The sequence below is a fragment of the Megalobrama amblycephala genome, linkage group LG2 (assembly GCF_018812025.1).
Source record: "Megalobrama amblycephala isolate DHTTF-2021 linkage group LG2, ASM1881202v1, whole genome shotgun sequence".
In the NCBI taxonomy this organism is placed as follows: Eukaryota; Metazoa; Chordata; class Actinopteri; order Cypriniformes; family Xenocyprididae; genus Megalobrama; species Megalobrama amblycephala.
This window is the reverse complement of record NC_063045.1, coordinates 58,616,061-58,635,807: the sequence shown is the minus strand read 5'-3', so window position 1 is coordinate 58,635,807 and position 19,747 is coordinate 58,616,061. Positions and strand designations below refer to the sequence as shown.

The window sequence follows — 19,747 nt, the reverse complement described above, 5'->3', positions numbered from 1 at the left end:
TTTCAGGCTAGATGAACCAGGGTTGCCAGGTTTTCACAACAAAACCCTCAAAACTTGCCCAAAACTAGCCCAATTGCATTTCGGGGGGTCCTCCAGTACATTTTTGGCGGGGTTCCCCTGGTAAAATTTGCATTATAGGGGCTAAATATCATGTTATTTGGCATCGCTTCAACCCGTGGACATGAAAAACAACCCACAGCAACAGTGTTAAAGTAGCCCAATTCCGTGGGAAAACCGTGGACTTGGCAACACCGTGTGCAGTCCTAAGCACAAGTCAGGTTTCTTTTACTTGGAAGGTGGGACATATTCCGCCATATTGCACATTGGAGCTTCGCCCATTCATAACTAATAGGAGTAAACCATCTTTATTTATTATTTCTATAAGACATTTTTACATTTTGAGTAAACAATTTCACTATAAAGTTCTAAGTAATTTAGGTCTCATTATTGCTTGGATAAATACTTAAGAAAATCAGAACTGAATGATATATTTGTTGTTATATTTTCTCTGTTATTTTTTCATATTTTTCATCTGATTATGCAGTATCTTTGCAGTACAAGTGTGGTCATTTGAATGCAGCCGAACTGCAGTTTTCAGTACTGCTGTTGTACTGTGTCCAATATAATAACACTTGTACTAGAGCTAGCTAAACAACTGCATTCGTGTTTTTGTTAGAAAGTGAGGACCACATGCACTCTCCGATGACTTGTGCAATGACTTGAAGAAGAATAAATGATGAGCACTGAAACTTTAGAGCCGCAGTTCACAGCTGTGAACGTGACTGCATCAAAAAATAATCATGTGTTATGGTTTGTTGTACTTTGACACAAAAGATGAGACATGATGTATTTGTCCGCACACACTACACAACTTTATTGTAGGTTGAATCTGTAGAAGTTTTCAAAAACAATTCATCATATATTTTAATTGATTTCTCTAAAGATGCACTCTTGAAATCTGACCTGCAAAGTCTTTAATCCTTACCGACTTTTGTTTGTTTTGGGGCCGTTCATTGGCACATACGGATCAAGCAGAAACTTCCAGGAGTTTTTCCAGTTGCTCAGAGATACAGACACCATTGCGGGCTCATTGCTTTTTAAATTATTTGAGAATTTCCAAGATTCCATCCATTCTGCAAACATTTCTTTTCCATTTTCATCTTCCTTGTTGCCAGATTTAACATTACGCTTTGGTCGTGGTTGCGTCTTTGCTATTTTACATGCATCGCTCCATCTCTTCTGTTGTGGTTTCTGCTGATCTATGTTTGAGTACAAGTGCTTTCTTATTGTTGCAGTCTTTGTCATTATGACAGACTCATCCTCAGCCGAAGCAGAGCTTTTCCCGTGCTTTGACTCCATCATCATGAACCTCCAGGAGTTGCTCCAGATTTTCAGCTTCAAGTCTTTGACCAAAGCACAAGGTAAATAATAGATGTGTTTGTGTTTTGACCAAAGGATCATGTCTTGTGCACTGAATGTTTTTGGCTTTGCATCAACCCATGAGGCGATGTTCTTTGGTGGTTGTGGGTTTGACATCTTCCATGATCGACCCCACTCTGACCTGCTCTCAGTCTGGATGGACTTGAGGCTACTGACATCAGACGTTAGCTGGAAATTCAAATAACATTCACCTTGTCTTCGATAAAACTCTGTGCTAGTAAACATCCAAGAATTATCCCAGTCTAGCACTTCTTTTTGTATGAGATGTGCACGTCCATCAGACCTCTTCTTAACCCTCCATGAGTCATTCCACTCTTTCGAGGGAAGTTGTTCTTTGAATATCTGAGAATCGTCTGATCTGCTAAACGCATTGCGAAGTTCCTTTCTGCCTTTGATTTCCATTGATTTCTCAAACCAAGTATGTTCAGGTTGGAAATTCTCCAAGCTGGAGAACCTCCAAGAATCCGCCCACTCGGTCACGGAGGGTCTATCGTGACTGCGCTGATGAGTTGATGATTCCCATGACCGTTCCCAGTCTGCCACAGATCTTGCGTATGTATGTTGGCGCACTGGCTGGGTTGATGCACCTTGCCCTTGTCTTTCCAGAAGATGCTGACGTCTCGTAGACCTCCAGGACTCAGACCAGACACGAACCCCTGCTGGTCCATTATGCGGGAAATTCTCATTTTCTAGCACTCTTCTAACAGGTCTGGGTTGAGTATTGGTGGACCAACCCTGCTGCCATAAACTGCTGTCTTGGTTGAGTGTTAAGTTTGTGAACCTCCAAGAATTGGCCCATTCAGTGAGAGTTTGTGGTGTGGAGGACAATTGTGGAAGTGGGTATCTCAGGTTCCTTAATGCACTTTCTTCTCTACGCTGGCGTTTCAGCATCTTCCAAGAATCCTTCCAGTCCATTTGCTTTGAGAACTGAAGCATCTCCTGCCGCTTTTGGATTTTTGGCAAAGCAAGTACGTTGAATTTCACACGTTCACTTTGTTGCTTGAATTGGTCTGGTTTCGGTGTCTCAACCTTCACTTCCACCTCCCTACATTCAGCTTTATTTATCTCTTCTTTATACTCCGACAGATTTTTTATGGTCGTCCATGATTTTTCCCAATCAGACAGTGGTGCATCCGTCCCACCGAACTGAAATGTGTGCTTCATCTCTCTAGACACATTCATTATCACGTTGCAGATGTCAGGATGCAGTTCCTTGGGCACCATACCTTGAGTTTCGATTGATTTCGTCTTCTGTTCTGATATGGTTTTAGCAACCTTCCAAGATTCCCTCCATCCTAGGTTATTACCTGTTTTTGACTTCATGTGAAGCTGCTTCTTAAAGTACATCCATGAATTATCCCATGGTAGTTTAGATTGTGTTTCCTCGTTAGTTGAGGGCGGAATTGAATCAGGCATGATATTTTCTCCTTTTACAGGCTTCATTGTCTTCCAGGATTCATGCCATTCTGATGCACTTTCCTGATTCTGTTCCCCCCACAGGTTATAAAATTTGTTGCTATCACTTTTATTTGTACCTTCATGAGACTCTTTTCCTTTCCGAGTGAATATCCAAGACTTCTCCCATTCTGTACTGGCCAGGTCTTGTTGAATGTGTTCAGAGTTTAATGCTTTGCTCAGCTTCTCCCACAGAAGCATGTCATTGAAGCTCATATTGTTGTTGGTGTCAAACCCAAGATCAAACCAGGGTTTACCGTCAGTGTTTGGCTGAAGATTGAGAAACTTCCATGACTGTCCCCAGTCGAATGCGCAGGGACTTTCTACAGGTTGTGGCAAAGGCTGCGAGAACTTCCAAGACTTTGACCACACCATCAATCCCGGACAGCTTTCATTGAGGTGATGTAACAGGGCCAATTTGTTGGATTTTGTAGTTTTCGTCAGGTCCACCTGCCTCTGAATCCGACTGCTCTGGAAACCTTGCGGCCTTCCCAGGTATGTCTTTTTAGTCTTGGGTGCATCAAGAGTTGATTCTTCAGGAAGCTTCGCTTTTCTCTCCAGCCTTTTAGGGGTTTTTCTCATGGAGGACATGCGCGCCTGCCAATCTTGATTAATTCTGTAAAAAGTTTAATTGGAACGGACAACAAATGAAAATGATTTCTCATTAATTATGAAATGTGGTCTGAGTTTGCTTCTTTTGTTTTAACAGATTAATTAAAGATAGCTGTTGTTATTAAAAATGAATATTTACACAATTAAAGCAATTAAAGTTGAAGCGACCACAAGCTCATTATTGTTCAGAATGGCCTTATTATCTGCAAACAAAATAGGCAGAGAGGCAGTTGGGATCAGACATACAAATGTTGCATTCATGCCATATCAGAGTTACTGTAATTATGAAATGACTCAGAGATTCTTCTCTGAACTTTTCTTGTCTTTGTCAGAAAATATTCTTTTTATAGCAATGCTCAAAATGCATCATTGTGCTTTTCTCCAACTTGCAATTATAAATTCGAGAAAGATGTGAGGGGTTTTTTTTAGTTAGTAATTTGGCATGGCATGAGCACAGCACAGTAATAGCATGAACATACAGTCTAAAAAATGCTAGGTTGTGTTTATTTTATTTTTTTACACAAATGCTGTTGGGTCATTTTGTTGGGTTATTTATTCTATGGTTGGGTAGATTTTGTGTTGCCCAGCCATTAGGTTAGAGGCTGGCCAATCTCACTGACAACTGAAACAATACACCCGCCCTCCAATGCAACAACCCAGCTGTTGGGTTTGTCAGGAGAAAGTAGATCTCAAGGCTGCCAAATTGGTGCATTACTTCGGTAAAATAAAGGTTTGTACACATTTTATTTAATCTATAAAGTCATTACAGTTCTGTAAATCATTTTATTTAATGCAATGCAATATACAGGGATGAGAAGTCAGTTGGCAAAGGTCGTCTTGCATGATGGAAATTGAATAAACTGATTTTTATTAGTTATAATACTGAATATTATTCATTTGGATGTTAAAATGTGTTCTCAGAACTCTACTGGTTGTTTATGCGCAGGTTATAAGGAGCCTGTCACGATATCGTTCAGCGGTCTGAGGTTCACAGCTTCCCCGCCGAACAGCAGCCCATCAGCGGCTCAGATTTCGCTGCAACACACACCGCTGCACTTACGACAGGAATATATGTGGAAAATAAGAAAACTAATCGAAGCGGAGAGGAGAGAGAACTTTGAAAACTGGCTCCAGTGAGTTTTGACCATAGTGTTTTTAGTCTGTTCGTTGATTTGAGGTAAAAATAAGCGAAATATGGTCAAATTTGTTTTCAAACATAAGTTATTAAATATTTAACTTTAAAACATTCTTTCTGCACTTTGCACTCACATGTACACACTGTTTTAACGCTTGTCTATATTTTTGTGCATTAAATGTTCACTTTTTAATCATTACTATGCTGTTTAGTAATTCTTTGTGTGATTTTAATTTTCAGCATATTTTGGGTTCATTTTAAAACAGAAATATATAGTAATTTTTCAATTCAATAGTTGAGTTTAATAAAAAAAATAAAAATAAAAAAAACCCAGCATGTTGGGTCAAACATTTAACCCAACCATCTTGGATAAAATAACCCAATGCATGGGTTTGTCCAATTTTGACCCAGAGCTGGGTTGGCAAATAACCCAAATTGGGTTGTTTTTAACCCAGCATTTTTTAGAGTATAAATATTAGAAAAATAAATGGAATGCAATGGGTTAAAAAGATTTTCATCAACAAACTGCCTCAAAAACACTTATAAATATTGAATTTTTCTGATTGACAACTGCAGGAAAATGAGAGGTTCGGCAGGTCCTCACCTTTCCAGAGCACTCTTCTGTATCCGCTCGTCTTCCAGCTGTCGTTTCTGTCGATACTCCCTCAGTCTGCATTCCCAGACATCCTTCATAAAGGAGCCACATACTATCACTTCTGCGTTTTTGTCCATTATTGTAGAGACTCTAGCTGTAAGCGGAGATGAAGCTGTCAGTGGAAGAAGGAGAGTGGATTTTACAAGATTGCAATGTTCCCTTGTATAAACTAACCATAAAATCTGCATTTGTTTACAATAGCTCATCTAATAGCGTGCATTTGATTAAGCTATTCATTTAACCAGGACAGGCAATTAAATATAAGCACAGCACAAAACAAATGCAGACAAAAAAAGAATACTATTTGGAACATTTGCACATATTATATAATACATTTAGCAGGGAATCATCACTTATCAGGCACAAACAATACCACATGAAATTGCTTCCGTGATTAATTCTAAAATAGCATTACTGGATTTGCTCTTTCATGCTATATTTAAAAGCAATAAAATCGTGTTTATTGCTAGCAATATTAATTGCAATTTCAAAAGTGCACAGCATCCAGTACTGCTCTCTTGTCAACATAAAAGAGTATTTCTCTGCAAAAATGAAATAAAAATAAATAAATACTTGCCCGTCTGACTGTTCTCTGTCAAATAAGCATCTGGCTTCAGAAGCAGCTCATTTAAGTGTCGACTGTAACTAAACTGGGCTCTTGACCTGGCTATTTATAACACGCTGTGGGCCAGTTGCCATGTTGGTCTGTAACTCGTTAGAGAAATGTTTGTCTGCATTAATTTAAAAATATTCTTTGTGTTTCAAAGCATACTGTACTCGACTAGATTCACCTGCAAACCTGGGACATGAGTCGCTACGAGGATGTTCTCATCCTTGTGGATAACGATTAAAGTCGAGGGATGGAGGTGTCAGATTTCAGAATGAAAATGAGTTGAAAATGATGGATCTGCTAATTAATCCACTGTTAGATGGTACATGATAGATGATAATTAATAGAAAGATATTTTATTCCTTTGAATTAGGATGGAAGGATCAAGTACAGTGTTTCAGGGCGTTACGCTCAATATAGCCACTGTGCCACTGGAACATGATGTTTGCAACGGTTATAGGTTGAAATATGTTATGAATGTACAGTCTCCATATGGAAATGACTGGACATACAGTACTGAGTAAAAATAGCCATGAACCATGAAGTCGTTCATTCATCGGGTGACTCTTGCATACACTGCATGCATATAATCAAATGTTCATATAAATCATTTTTATTGTGTTGTTGTTGAACATGTGACAAACTTTTGAATTCAGTATCTTGTTTTCAGGTTTGCACCGATATTGTTTTGCTTTTTTATTCTCAGTGCTGTTTTTTTATAAGTTGGAAACTAATAATTACAGTAATTCTGACTGCATGAGCACAGCATAGCATGTTCACCCAAAAATTAAAATTATGTCATTAATTACTAAGGTTGATCCACTGTAGGACTATTTTAACTGTCTTTTCTACCTTCTGGGCCTTGAAAGTGGTTGTTGTGTTGCTGTCTATCGGAGGCCAGAGCTCACGGATTTCATCAAAAATATCTTAAAGTATTAGTTCACTTCAGAATTCAAATGTCCTGATAATTTACTCACCACCATGTCACCCAAGATATTTATGTCTTTCTTTTTTCAGTCAAAAAGAAATGAAGGTTTTTGAGGAAAACATTCCAGGATTTTTCTCCATATAGTGGACTTCACTGGGGTTCAACGGGTTGAAGGTCCAAATGTCAGTTCCAGTGCAGCTTCAAAGAGCTCTACATGATCCCAGACAAAGAATAAGGGTCTTATCTAGAGAAACGATTGGTAATTTAAAAAAAAAAAAAAAAAAAAAAAAAATGCTCATCTTGCACTGCTCTGCGATGCCCACTCATTACATAATCACGTTGAAAAGGTCACGCTTGACATGGGTGGAAGTACCGCGGTAGGGCGAAAAACTCCATCTCATTTCCTTTGTTAAGAAAGACTTGATTCTTAAATGCTGCAACAAGTCATCAGTAATTACAGTCTCAATGTAACAAATTTGCATAATACCAGCCTACTTTGCCCCACCCTCAAACACTGTAGATGCAGCTGAGGCCTGGAAGAGTTTTGTTTGACGCTGTTTTCTATCTGGCAAATCCACTTTGCACGCAGTGTAAACGTATGAGGACTCGGGCTCCAATTTATATGGAAAAACGGATACCATCGTTCCTGTCACTGTGTATCAAGAGCTGAGGAAGGTCCGGAGCTGAAAGTCATATATGGTAAGAAAGAGCCATTTCGTTTCCGACACACGCAAGTGGTCGACCAATCACAACAGACTGGGCAGACTGAATCTTCGAATAAATGTAATATTCGTTTTCAGTGATGCTTCACTGTATACATACATATGAGAAAATGTAAGTGTTTTTGACCTTGGATGCATGTAAACCTATTGTAGGAGAATCCAAAACAAAAAGGGGAACCTTTAAAGGTGCCATCGAACGTTTTTGTACAAGATGTAATATAAGTCTAAGGTGTCCCTTGAATGTGTCTGTGAAGTTTCAGCTCAAAATACCCCATAGATTTTTTTAAATACATTTTTTTAACTGCCTATTTTGGGGCATCATTAACTATGCACTGATTCAGGGCTGCTGGCCCTTTAAATCTCATGCTCCCTGCCCATTGAGCTCGCGACTCTATAATACAGTGCATTTACAAAGTTCACACAGCTAATATAACCCTCAAATGGATCTTTACAAGATGTTTGTCATGTATGCTGCATGCATGCTTCGGGGTAATGTGAGTATAGTATTTATTTGGATGTTTATATTTGATTCTGAACAAGTTTGATAGTGCTCCGTGGCTAAAGCTAACATTACACACTGTTGGAGAGATTTATAAAGAAAAAAGATGTGTTTATGCATTATACAGACTGCAAGTGTTTAAAAATGAAAATAGCGACGCCTCTTGTCTCCGTGAATACAGTAATAAACAATGGTAACTTTAACCAACAGTAGCCTACATTAGCAACATGCTAACGAAACATTTAGAAAGACAATTTACAAATATCACTAAAAATATCATGATATCATGGATCATGTCAGTTATTATTGCTCCATCTGCCATTTTCGCTGTTGTTATTGCTTGCTTACCTAGTCTGATGATTCAGCTGTGCACATCCAGACGTCCTGCCCTTGTCTAATGCCTTTCATAATGTTGGGATCATGGGCTGGCATATGCAAATATTGGGGGCGTACACCCCGACAGTTACGTAACAGCTGGTGTTATGTTGAGATTTGCCTGTTCTTCGGAGGTCTTTTAAACAAATGAGATTTATATAAGAAGGAGGAAACAATGGAGTTTGAATCTCAGTGTATGTCATTTCCATGTACTGAACTCTTGTTATTCAACTATGCCAAGATAAATTCAATTTTTGAATCTAGGGCACCTTTAAAATAGCATAATAGGGGCATTCTAGAACCCATTCTTTCTATATATATATATATGGAAAGAATGGGTTAAAATATAATGCATTTTTGTTGGTGTACATGTGACAACTTTTTCAATTCAATATCTCTTGTTATCAAGTTTGCACCAATATTGTTTTTCTCTTTTAGTCTCAATGCTGTGTCTCTCTACAATGCTTGCATGAAAACTTTTCATTTTGCACCACATTTGTCCTTGTTTCTCACAGAAGTTGCTGACATCCTGAATCTTAACCTTTCAAACAGAGCGAAGAAACCGTGCGGTGCCATTCAGAAGGCAGACAGCTCATTAGGAGAGAGAGCGTCAACCTTTGCATGGCTGATAATGATTCAGCTGTCATTACTGTGTCAGTTTTCAGAATAGAAATCACAATAATCAGGTCTGTCAAATGTTCCCCATGAGAAGCAGAAACTTACACTTGCTGTCACAGCCAAGAATGACATGGATATTCAATCAATAATGCCTTGTCGAATGTATCCTAATTAACATATTTCATTACAGCAATCCAAAGGAAAGCGTGTTAAGTGTTTTGGAGCAATATTTAAATGAATAAATAACCTAAAAACCAAAATTCATGTCATTCAAAACTTGTATGCTGTTATTTTTTTGACAACTCTTTTGCATACTGTGACAGTTCATAGTGACCATGTCTGTCAAGCTCCATAAAGGACAAAAAAAACAATAAAAGTAATATAAAATCACATTGAAAGTGGATGTGTGCCTTATATTTCAAAGTCTTCTTAAGTTATTTAATGAGAAAAAGGTCCAAATTTAAGACCATTGGCACAAAATAACAGCTTTTGGGTTTGGAAAAACATGAAATTACAGTTTTCATTTTTGCACAATAAGGAAGTTTATTCCAATTTCAACTATGTATGGAATCAAATAGGAACTACTATTGTATATATATATATATATATATATATATATATATATATATATATATATATATATATATATATATATATATATATATATATATATATAAGAAACATCCCTTTTTTCTACTGGTGTTGATGTCATTATAACCCTGTAAACATGCTGAAACACCTAATGGGCCTGCATTGGCATTATCCAGAGGCTTGTTAATTATGGGAATGAAACACAAAGATAGGTAAATTAATTATGAGCCAGCAGGGGGCTCATATGAATCAGTGCACCAGGGGTTGAGCGAGATGAGAGCTTCACTCAGCATAATGAACCCGGCGGTGTCTCGTTTCCTTGTCACACAGCACTGATTGCACTTTTATAGAACATACTTTGGCTGGGGATCAAAACCCATGTGATACAGTGATGAAGTTCCATGGATTTAATCAGCTCTGACATGTGAAATATTTAAGGTCTGGTATTTACATGGTTGGAGTTCACTGCTGCTCGTGTTTGAAGGAACTTTAATCCTTTCATTTACTTTGCACAGGTGGAAAATGAATGGCTGCATAAAAGGAGTAAAAATTAGAGTCAAATCACATCTTGTTGAGTAGAGGTGTGCTTTTACACTAGCTGGTTTTCCATCCAAACGTGAAGTGAATCTTTTCAAAGTTCACAAAAAACAAAAACAAACAAATGTGAATTAGGTGTGTTTCCATCAAGTAACATTGCTCAGAAAATGAAAACGGCTTGTCTATGAGAGGTTTTATGGGATTAAAAAAGCAGTGGGTGGATTTTTATCATTATATCATTACAATTATCATTATATTTTGCATAATAGGTCCCCTTTAAGACATTTCTCCTTATATAGAACATTTGTAGCATAAAGGGTTCTTTAAAATTGAGTCAAGAACCCTAGGGTTCTATTTAAGATCTCATCGAGCCTTTTTTTTAAGAGAGTGTGAAAGGTAACACTTTAGAATACTGATTCTTCAGTAATGAATAACTACACAGGAACAGATGAATAATGTATTATTAACACTCTAGTAACCACTATTAACTAACAAGAAACTCTGATTAATGAATTAGTAAGTAATAGTGCTCAGTTGAAGGTGGCAGTTTACTATTAGCTAATTGGTAACTACTATTTTTTTCATTCCTCCCAGAGAACTATTAAGAGCTACTATATACAGGTTCATAATTAACATGAATGATGCATAATGTATAATTAATTCTAAAGTAAAGGCCTTGGTAACCCACTAGTAATGACTGAATTATTACCAAATTCTTCAGAAGGAATTACTAATTATTTAGATCAGTATTCTAAAGAGAGAAACATGATAACTCTCTAGTAACTACTGAAGTCATTGAAAACTTTTGAGGTTTTCGTAAAGTATTGGATAGTAATAACTCAAGTGTTACTATATAACTCTAAAGTAACTACTACTTATTTGAATCAGTATTCTAAAGTGAATTACTTAAGTGTTACCAAATACATCAGAAGGAATTACTGTACAAAACTACAAAAACCTCAAAAGTTTACAATGACTTCAGTAGTTACTAGAGAGTTATCATGTTTTTCACTTTAGAATACTGATCCAAATATTAGTAATTCCTTCTGAAGGATTTGCTAATAATTCAGTCATCACTATGCGTTACCATGACCTTTACTTTAGAATTAATTATACATTATGCATCATTCATGTTAATTATGAACCTGTAGTTATTAGTAGTTTTCTGGGAGGTATGAAAAAACAGTAGTTACTGAGTAGCTAATAATGAACTACTACCTTCAAGTGAGCAATATTACTTACTAATTCATTAATCTGTGTTTATTGTTAGTTAATAGTAGTTACTAGAGTGTTAATAATGCATTATTCATTCGTTCCTGTGTAGTTATTCATTAATAAAGGATCAGTATTCTAAAGTGTTACCATAAAAAAGATCCCATAAGCACACTGAAGGAGGGACCAGCATCAATGTCATATCACATGGGCAAACATCACTTAGAATCTCTTCATAAAATGTCTCATTTGAATTGTTATCTAATTTTAAAAAACAAGTGAATCATACAAGCAGACACATTTAATCTGGATTTGTCCCCTCGAATCTGCGTTTCGCTGCCCACCTCTGCTACTCTAATTACCTCACATATTCCCCTGGCAGCAACATGACAGGCTGTCAGCCGTAAGAGACAGAAATGCACCTGTGAGCAGGGAGAATAAATCACCTTTTGACTTCTTCTGTGTCTATAACAAAAGCACACATAGCTCCGCATCCAACCTGAAGACAGCAGAGCAGCGTAAAGATCATGACCTTGGCTGCTCACTTGCTGCTCATTAGCGGACATGATTTAATCTTTCTTTATGTGAATGAATTATCTAATTAAACCTCATTAGCAAAAACAAAATGCATGTATTTCTGCTTTGCATTAAATACTTAAGTCCAAATTAAATTGCATGTGAAATAAACTCTATTTTCTGGTGATTATTTGTTTAAAACTTGCTGCTATGTTGTGTTGGTTGCAAGGACATTGCTGTACATTTGGTATTTATTTCAATCACCGAAAAAGATTTTTAATTGTACAACACTGACAGTGATGCATGACTTAAAGGTGCCGTAGAACGTCTTTTCAAAAAATGTAATATAAGTCTAAGGTGTCCCCTGAATGTGTCTGTGAAGTTTCAGCTCAAAATACCCCATATGTTTTTTTTTATTAATTTTTTTAACTGCCTATTTTGGGGCATCATTAACTATGCGCTGATTCAGGCTGCGGCCCCTTTAAATCTCTCGCTCCCTGCCCTCCCGAGTTCTCGACTATAAGTGCAGTTATACAATGCATAAACAAAGTTCACACAGCTAATATAACCCTCAAATGGATCTTTACAAGATGTTAGTCATGCATACTGCGTGCATGCGTCGGATCATGTGAGTATAGTATTTATTTGGATGTTTACATTTGATTCTGAATGAGTTTGAGGCTGTGCTCCATGGCTAAAGCTAACATTACACACTGTTGGAGAGATTTATAAAAAATGAAGTTGTGCATTATACAGACTGCAAGTGTTTAAAAATGAAAATAGTGACGGCTCTCTTGTCTCCGTGAATACAGTAAGAAACGATGGTAACTTTAACCACATTTAACAGTACATTAGCAACATGCTAACGAAACATTTAGAAAGACAATTTACAAATATCACTAAAAATATCATGGATCATGTCAGTTATTATTGCTCCTTCTGCCATTTTTCGCTATTGTTCTTGCTTGCTTACCTAGTCTGATGATTCAGCTGTGCACAGATCCAGACGTTAAAACTGGCTGCCCTTGTCTAATGCCTTGAACATGAGCTGGCATATGCAAATATTTGGGGCGTACATATTAATGACCCCAACTGTTACATAAGAGTCGGTGTTATGTTGAGATTCGCCTGTTTTCTGGAGGTCTTTTAAACAAATGAGATTTACATAAGAAGGAGGAAGCAATGGTGTTTGAAACTCAATGTATGTCTTTTCCATGTACTGAACTCTTGTTATTCAACTATGCCAAGGAAAAATTCAATTTGTGATTCTAGGGCACCTTTAAGCCCAAAGTATACTTCAGTTTTTACGTGTATGCGAGGGTCAGCGTATAAGTGTGTGAGACATGACATTTTGTCATCAGAAGAGTACACGTATACTAGTATGTGCAACGGCGGATTTTTGTAACCGTGCATACTTTGTGCATGCAGGTCACACATGCACATTTAATTTTTTTGCAGTAATTAGTTTATCCACAAGGTGGACAACTATGCCCTGGGGGCATCGATTCACAAGGTAGTCGAAGAAAAACTGCATAAACAGAACAGGATGGAACGCATGCAAGCTACAGTGACAATCGAGGCTTACATAGATGAGAGATTATGCGAAGAGAAAGTACCCTCATTTGTACAACTCTAGCATGAAAAAATACAAAGATGTTTACACGGTTGTAACTCATGGGAGCATTTGAGAGAATGCTCAAAACTGCGCATGCGTCGAACGCCTGTGTGTGCGTACGAGTCAAGTGAAGTTTACTTTGCAAGGCTGTGCGTTCAACGCGTAAAAAAACGAAGTACACCCAGGGCTTTACTTTTTTACTTTTAAACATAAAGGTTCTTCCATGCTGAACCTTTAATATCTTTGGAGCCTTTCGACAAATGGTTCTTTGTAGTGGAAAAAGTTCTTTCGATTATTAAAATGTTCACCACGCTAAGAGAAAATTGTTATTTTAAGAACTGTTCACTGAAAGGTTTTTTGGGGAACAAAAAAAAAGGTTCTTCTATGGCATTTTGGAACCTTTATTTTAAAGGGTTAGTTCACCCAAAAATGAAATTTCTGTCATTAATTACTCACCCTCATGTCGTTCCACAGCTGTAAGACCTTCGTTCTTCTTCAAAACACAAATTAAGATATTTTTAGATGAAATCTGAGAGATATATGACTCATCCATAGACAGCAATATTATATATATATATATATATATATATATATATATATATATATATATATATATATATATATATATACACTTTCAGGGTCAGGAAAGGTACTAAAGACATTGTTAAAACAGTCGACTGTCTATGAACGAGTCATATACCTCTTGGATTTCATCAAAAATATCTTAATTTGTATTAAGAAGATGAATGAAGGACTTTGGAACGACATGAGGGTGAGTAATTAATGAGGGAAGTTTCATTTTTGGGTGAACTAACCCTTTAAAGAGTGTAGCAAACAACACTAATAAATACAGTACTCAAATCTTTTACATGAATGTTGATTTAATCATTCCAATAATATTATTAAACACAAAGCCAAAATGTCATTAGGTATTGCTCATGGGTGAAAGGTGCCTGTCGTGTAATATACCAGCATCTATAATGTCAAGCATTCGGTCTGACCTTTAGCCTTTTAGGGTTGGCCTGCGTCACATGGTCCACCAACTTTATTTAGCAACGGGTCTTGTTCACGCTGAAGATCTTTCCTCTAGACGGACAGAGCGGGTGTTCTAATGTGAAACAATTCCCTGCAACAATTAGTGGAAATGTTGGCATGAATGTCAAAAAAAACATTAATGGCACTACAAGGAAAGCTTTCCCAGCGGTGATGCATTGTGCTTTGAAATGAAAAATGCATCAACCTGAGCTATGTAATTTGCATGTAATTTCTTTTTAAAAAGGATGATTTTTCCCACCGGATAAAATGTACTTTTTTTTTTTTTTTTTTTTTATTATGCAGAATACAGACATATATTTAATGTGAAATGTAAAATGGGACAAGTCCATCACTAAAGCTTGCATTTGGATAATGCTATGCTTGTTCTGTGTAAATATATTCATTTAGACTTTAAAATGGAGTTGAGGTTTACGAAGGGAGAGTTTGTGAAAAGAGAAACCAGGGCATACATATATATAGCTACTGAAGTATATTTTGACGTTTCTGGTTGTATAATTGAAAAGACTGAATGGAAAATAAAATGTTAGAAAGTTGTTCACCGGCTCACAGGCTCAGTGAAATCGGTTAATTAGAAACCAATAACAAAGAATAAGGACAGAAATAGAGCCGGAAGAGTCTGCTTGTGCTTTACGCACCTCTTTAGAGAAGTGAACCGTATCAAACACGAGAAATTCCTCAAAGAAAACTTACTCTAATTACTTTAGCTTTCAGAGGTTATATATATACTGCCGTTCTTTTGGAAATGTCAGCCTGTGAGAACAAAATCACCAAGGAATTTATTTGATTTTCATGCATAAATGTTATAAACAAATAAGAAAGGAATCACCATTGTGCCTCGAAAACACCAACTACTTCTAAACAAATATCATTTGATATTTAGATTAAGAGATATGCCTTACATCTACACACAAATAAATGAAAAATGTAAATATATGCTATAATGTGCAGCTTTGTGCAAAAGCAGATATGCACTGGATTGTGCAAGTAGGTGAATGATGAATTAAACTATGTAAATATACATTACTGGAAATATATGGAAATATACATTACTGTGCAGCCAAAATAATGTACCAGTTATCAATGTAAAGCTGCTTTGACACAATCTACATTGTAAAAATCGCTATATAAATAAAGGTGACTTAATAGAGCTGTAAAGGGGAAAATATATGCAATAGCAAATAAAAGTTTGACTTAATTTTTATTTCCATGATTTTAAAAACCTTTGTGTGAGCAGAGCTGAACTTTACTATTATTCAAATATGTGTCTGAATAAATAATGAGTGCATGATCTAAATAATCTAAATGGCTGTTTTTCACTTAAGAAACAAAGATCCTTGGTAAAATCCCGCATTATAGAGCATCAAAGCGCTCTGACGGCCATCGCGAGCCTCTAATCGCTTCTCTGTGATACTGAAGAGAATCGATTCATTTCAAACCGGTTTGACTGACGGAACTAATGTGAATGGACGCTCATTTGCATTTGTGGGTGTGCGCGCGCGATCTCATGTTTGACTATGGGAGGGGTTTACAGGTGTTAATGGCGCGTCATGAGGGAGTCTGAAGCACTAAAGATAAATAACAGACCCCGGAGAGGCACAGATAGAGGGTGGTCTGGTGTGATGGTCACTCTGGGGATGTTTTGATGGTGTTGCATCAGTGCTGAGAAGATCACGCGCGCTCTGGATGTTGTGGAGTTTACAAGCGAGCGGAATGACGAATCAACTGTTCAGGTGAGCAAATGATTCATGATTCATTTGGGATAATAATCTGTCCGTTTGTATTTCTCCTCAGGCCTCACACATTTGTTATTCTCCTCTCCAGGTTTCTGCTGTCTGCTGTGGTGGTGTGTCAGGCTGTTTCGACTGAAGCAGGTAAAAGTCGAATCTTTGACGGACGATGTTTAATTTTGTATGCGGCCGATTGATTCACAGCTTCTTTCTAACACGCATTACGCGTTTTTCTCTCAGGTTGTGAGGGGTCAGAATGTGGGAAAGCTGGAGTTTCTGGAAAGCCAAAACAACAGGCGGAATTTTTGAATAAGTTCAATGAAATGAACACGCAAACGCCGCAACGTCAACACCGCAACGCAGAGGCCGTGTTACCGTTCATAGGACTGACTGGAGGTGAGCTCGTTATAACCAGAACGGGATGGATGGATGGATGCATGGATTTGGATGGATGTGTCGTGTATTTATGTGTATAAAGGGATGAATTCGGGGTGAATGAGACACTTTTTGCCATTTAGATGACCCTGAATCACCCTGAATTCACCCTATTTCTATTAAGATCTTTAAGTCATGATAACTTCTAGAAATTACTAAATACAGTGAGGTTATGTTCCTGAAAACACTGTAAAAGTTGTTGTAAATAAGATTATTGGAGTTTGATTGATACGAATATATATATTTTTAGTTACCTACTTCTTTTAACTCAATGTGATGCCAATTCCTTGTAGTTGTTTGTGAAATTTACTAGCAATTTCTGAGTGAAAATTGTTTCTACGTCAGTTTTTTTTTTTTTTTATTCAGTGTAGTCTAAAAAACTTTACAATTACAGTATCTGTTGCACTTTAATTGCACACCATTATAAAAACACAAACATGAACCAGATTAAATAATGTGCCTGAAATAGAAAACTGTTTTGAGCTTTTAGGCTGGAGTTGAATGGATTTATCCATTTATTAATGAGAATTCCAGTGTTGTCGAGCGTAACGGCCTGCACAGCGTCTGAGATGGTTCATGTTGTGTTGGGAAACAGATGTTGGTAGCAGCTGTTTAGATTACACGTCATAAATTTTAGCGGGATGGGGCTGCTGTTTTGTGTTTGCTTGCTTGTATTTGATAACTTTATTTTGCCGTTTCTCATTTCAGTTGCTAAACAAAGTCGTACCTGCTGCAAGAATGGTGGAACGTGCATTTTGGGGAGCTTCTGCGCCTGTCCGAAGTACTTCACCGGTCGGAGCTGCGAATACGACGAACGCCTCAGGTAGCGAAATAACATCGAGATTTGAGCCGTACAGCAGTGTTGTAATCGCACAAGGTTTTTAAATGTTTGTGTTTTTACTCTTACAGGGATTGTGGTGTTATTCCACATGGAGAATGGGTTCAGAAAGGATGTTCCTATTGCAGATGTGGATATGGACTTCTGCACTGCTTCCCGCATGTTTTCAGCAAAGACTGTGGTGAGTTTATAGATGCATAAAGGCTGTTTTAGTGGCTAGCTTCATTATATTACAGTAAGGCCAGACGCACACTTAATATCCCTCAGGTTGCTTAGAGATAAACAACAATAGACCTCAGACAGAAGTTCTCACCTCCAACGCTTCCCTGATAGGGCTTGATTCAAACTGATGGCAAGTGATTATTCAGGCCGTCTGTTTCTTGTATGAGTTTCTTTTTCATGTACATTTTGTTTTTTGTTTTTCTTTCAGACGATTCTCAGGAAGTTCAGTGGTACCGCTCAAGCTCTCTCAGAACGCTGTCGTCTTCACTTGTCATGTTTGTCGCCTTTATTTTACCCTTTCTACTGTAAATTAGTTTTCTTAACTGGCATTGGAATATAACACAGCAGAGATGAAGTACAAACAAAAGATGTTTATTTTAAGTTTTCTTTCTGGGCAGCATTTATTGGTGGCACTGAAATGCATTTTGCTTCCAGTGGAAGTGTAACTAGCTGTGTTAAAAGCAACTGTTTAGTGAAGGAACATGTGTATATAGGATTTATATTGAAAATATATTGTGTGTGTGTCAGTGCGCAGCCGAACCAAATGGATTCTGTCTTTTTCTGTGTCTCTGTGTGAATTTATTGTACCAGAGAGTGCACTGGCTGAAAGAAAAGCTTTTTTATATTCTGTATCTGCAAATACACCCGTGTTTTACTTTTCGAATATACGTGTCATCTTAACAATGAGCCACGCTTCTTGATTTAAAGTCAAGTTCTCGCTGTTCAAATGGTCTCGTCCTTATTTGTGCTCAACTTTTGTTTGCTGTGCTTGAGAGAGAGAGCGAGTCAGATAATGCTCAGATAGCCTGTGATTGTTGACCTTTCGGCTATTTTCTCTTATCTTATATAAACAAGTCGTCCGGCCAATCAATCTCAGTGGCTGGAATGACTTTCTTGACCTTCTTGAGTTGGCCGGTGATGTACTGTAACACTCTGTATGATTGAGCGAATGAATTTGTCTCATCCAATTAAAACTTGCATCAATAACCGAGATGGCTGACTGTTTACTGACTTCAATTAAGCAATTTATCACGGATGGTGAAAATTAGATTGGATCCCAACAAACCGAGGCTATGAATAACCATGACATCCAAACAAGACTTTCAGGGGCAAAACGTGTTCTAGAAAGTTTCAGTTCTTTTAGGGGGAAGAAAATAAAAGGTCATTGTAATGTTATATTCCTATGCTGGTGGTAATATTTAAGCTCATTTTTCAACTTCCAGTACATTTTCTACTAAAGACCCCAGTTGCCTGCCTTCTTCTAGCTAAATGTAGAAAGCTGCAAAGCTCTCTTCCTGTTGGGCTCTCAGAAACAGGCTGAATAAACAGAGATTCCTGGGCCTCTTTTACACTACAATGCTTGAATCTCTTTGGTATTAATAGCTGGGTGGGGTTGGGCAGACCATCCTAAGCCCTGCATCTTCTCCATTGTCAAGCGTGATAACGGCCTCATTCTGCATGAAGAATGTACTCTTACATGCAAAAAGGGTTCGCATGAGTTCAATGGTTAGTCAAAGGGATGCTTATAGGGGTGTCTTGTGAGATAAATGAGCAGGATATGGCCCAGCCTGCTATTCAGGATTTAGGATTAGAAAGTTTAGTCCAGTTAAACTAATTTTGACATTTATTTTTGCGTAAGGAGAAAGTCACAAATTATATTTTCATTATATGCATTTTCAATATTCCCAGTGGGGATTCTCATTATTGTAATAGAATCCTTTTTAAATGAAAGGCAATACAACATATTAACTAAAATTATTTATTATATTTATAGTCTTTGGTCAGATTTTTAAAATGTTTTTGAAAGAAGTCTGTTATACTCATCAAGACTGCATTTATTTGATCAAAAATACAGTAAAACTGTAATATTGTGAAATAGTATTACAATTTAAAATAGCTGTTTTCTATGTGAATATATTTTAAAATGTAATTTATTCCTGTGATCAAAG

At 37.2% G+C, this 19,747-nt stretch overlaps 2 protein-coding genes across 2 annotated transcripts; one reads left to right on the top strand and one right to left on the bottom strand.

The window, feature by feature from the left end:
* Positions 1-883: 883 nt before the first annotated feature.
* LOC125262461 lies at positions 884-5,957 on the bottom strand. Its single transcript, XM_048181242.1, has 3 exons — positions 5,875-5,957; positions 5,247-5,409; positions 884-3,511 (listed from the first exon to the last, which is right to left on the bottom strand). Exons 2-3 carry the CDS (start codon positions 5,372-5,374, stop codon positions 982-984), a joined length of 2,658 nt encoding a protein of 885 aa, XP_048037199.1. The 5' UTR covers positions 5,375-5,409; positions 5,875-5,957; the 3' UTR covers positions 884-981.
* A 10,096-nt stretch (positions 5,958-16,053) lies between these two features.
* On the top strand, positions 16,054-18,789 carry tdgf1 (teratocarcinoma-derived growth factor 1). Its single transcript, XM_048181828.1, has 6 exons — positions 16,054-16,306; positions 16,398-16,447; positions 16,544-16,699; positions 17,447-17,561; positions 17,648-17,757; positions 18,007-18,789. The coding sequence occupies exons 1-6, from the start codon at positions 16,260-16,262 to the stop codon at positions 18,105-18,107; spliced, it is 579 nt and encodes a 192-aa protein (XP_048037785.1). The 5' UTR covers positions 16,054-16,259; the 3' UTR covers positions 18,108-18,789.
* Positions 18,790-19,747: the final 958 nt, after the last annotated feature.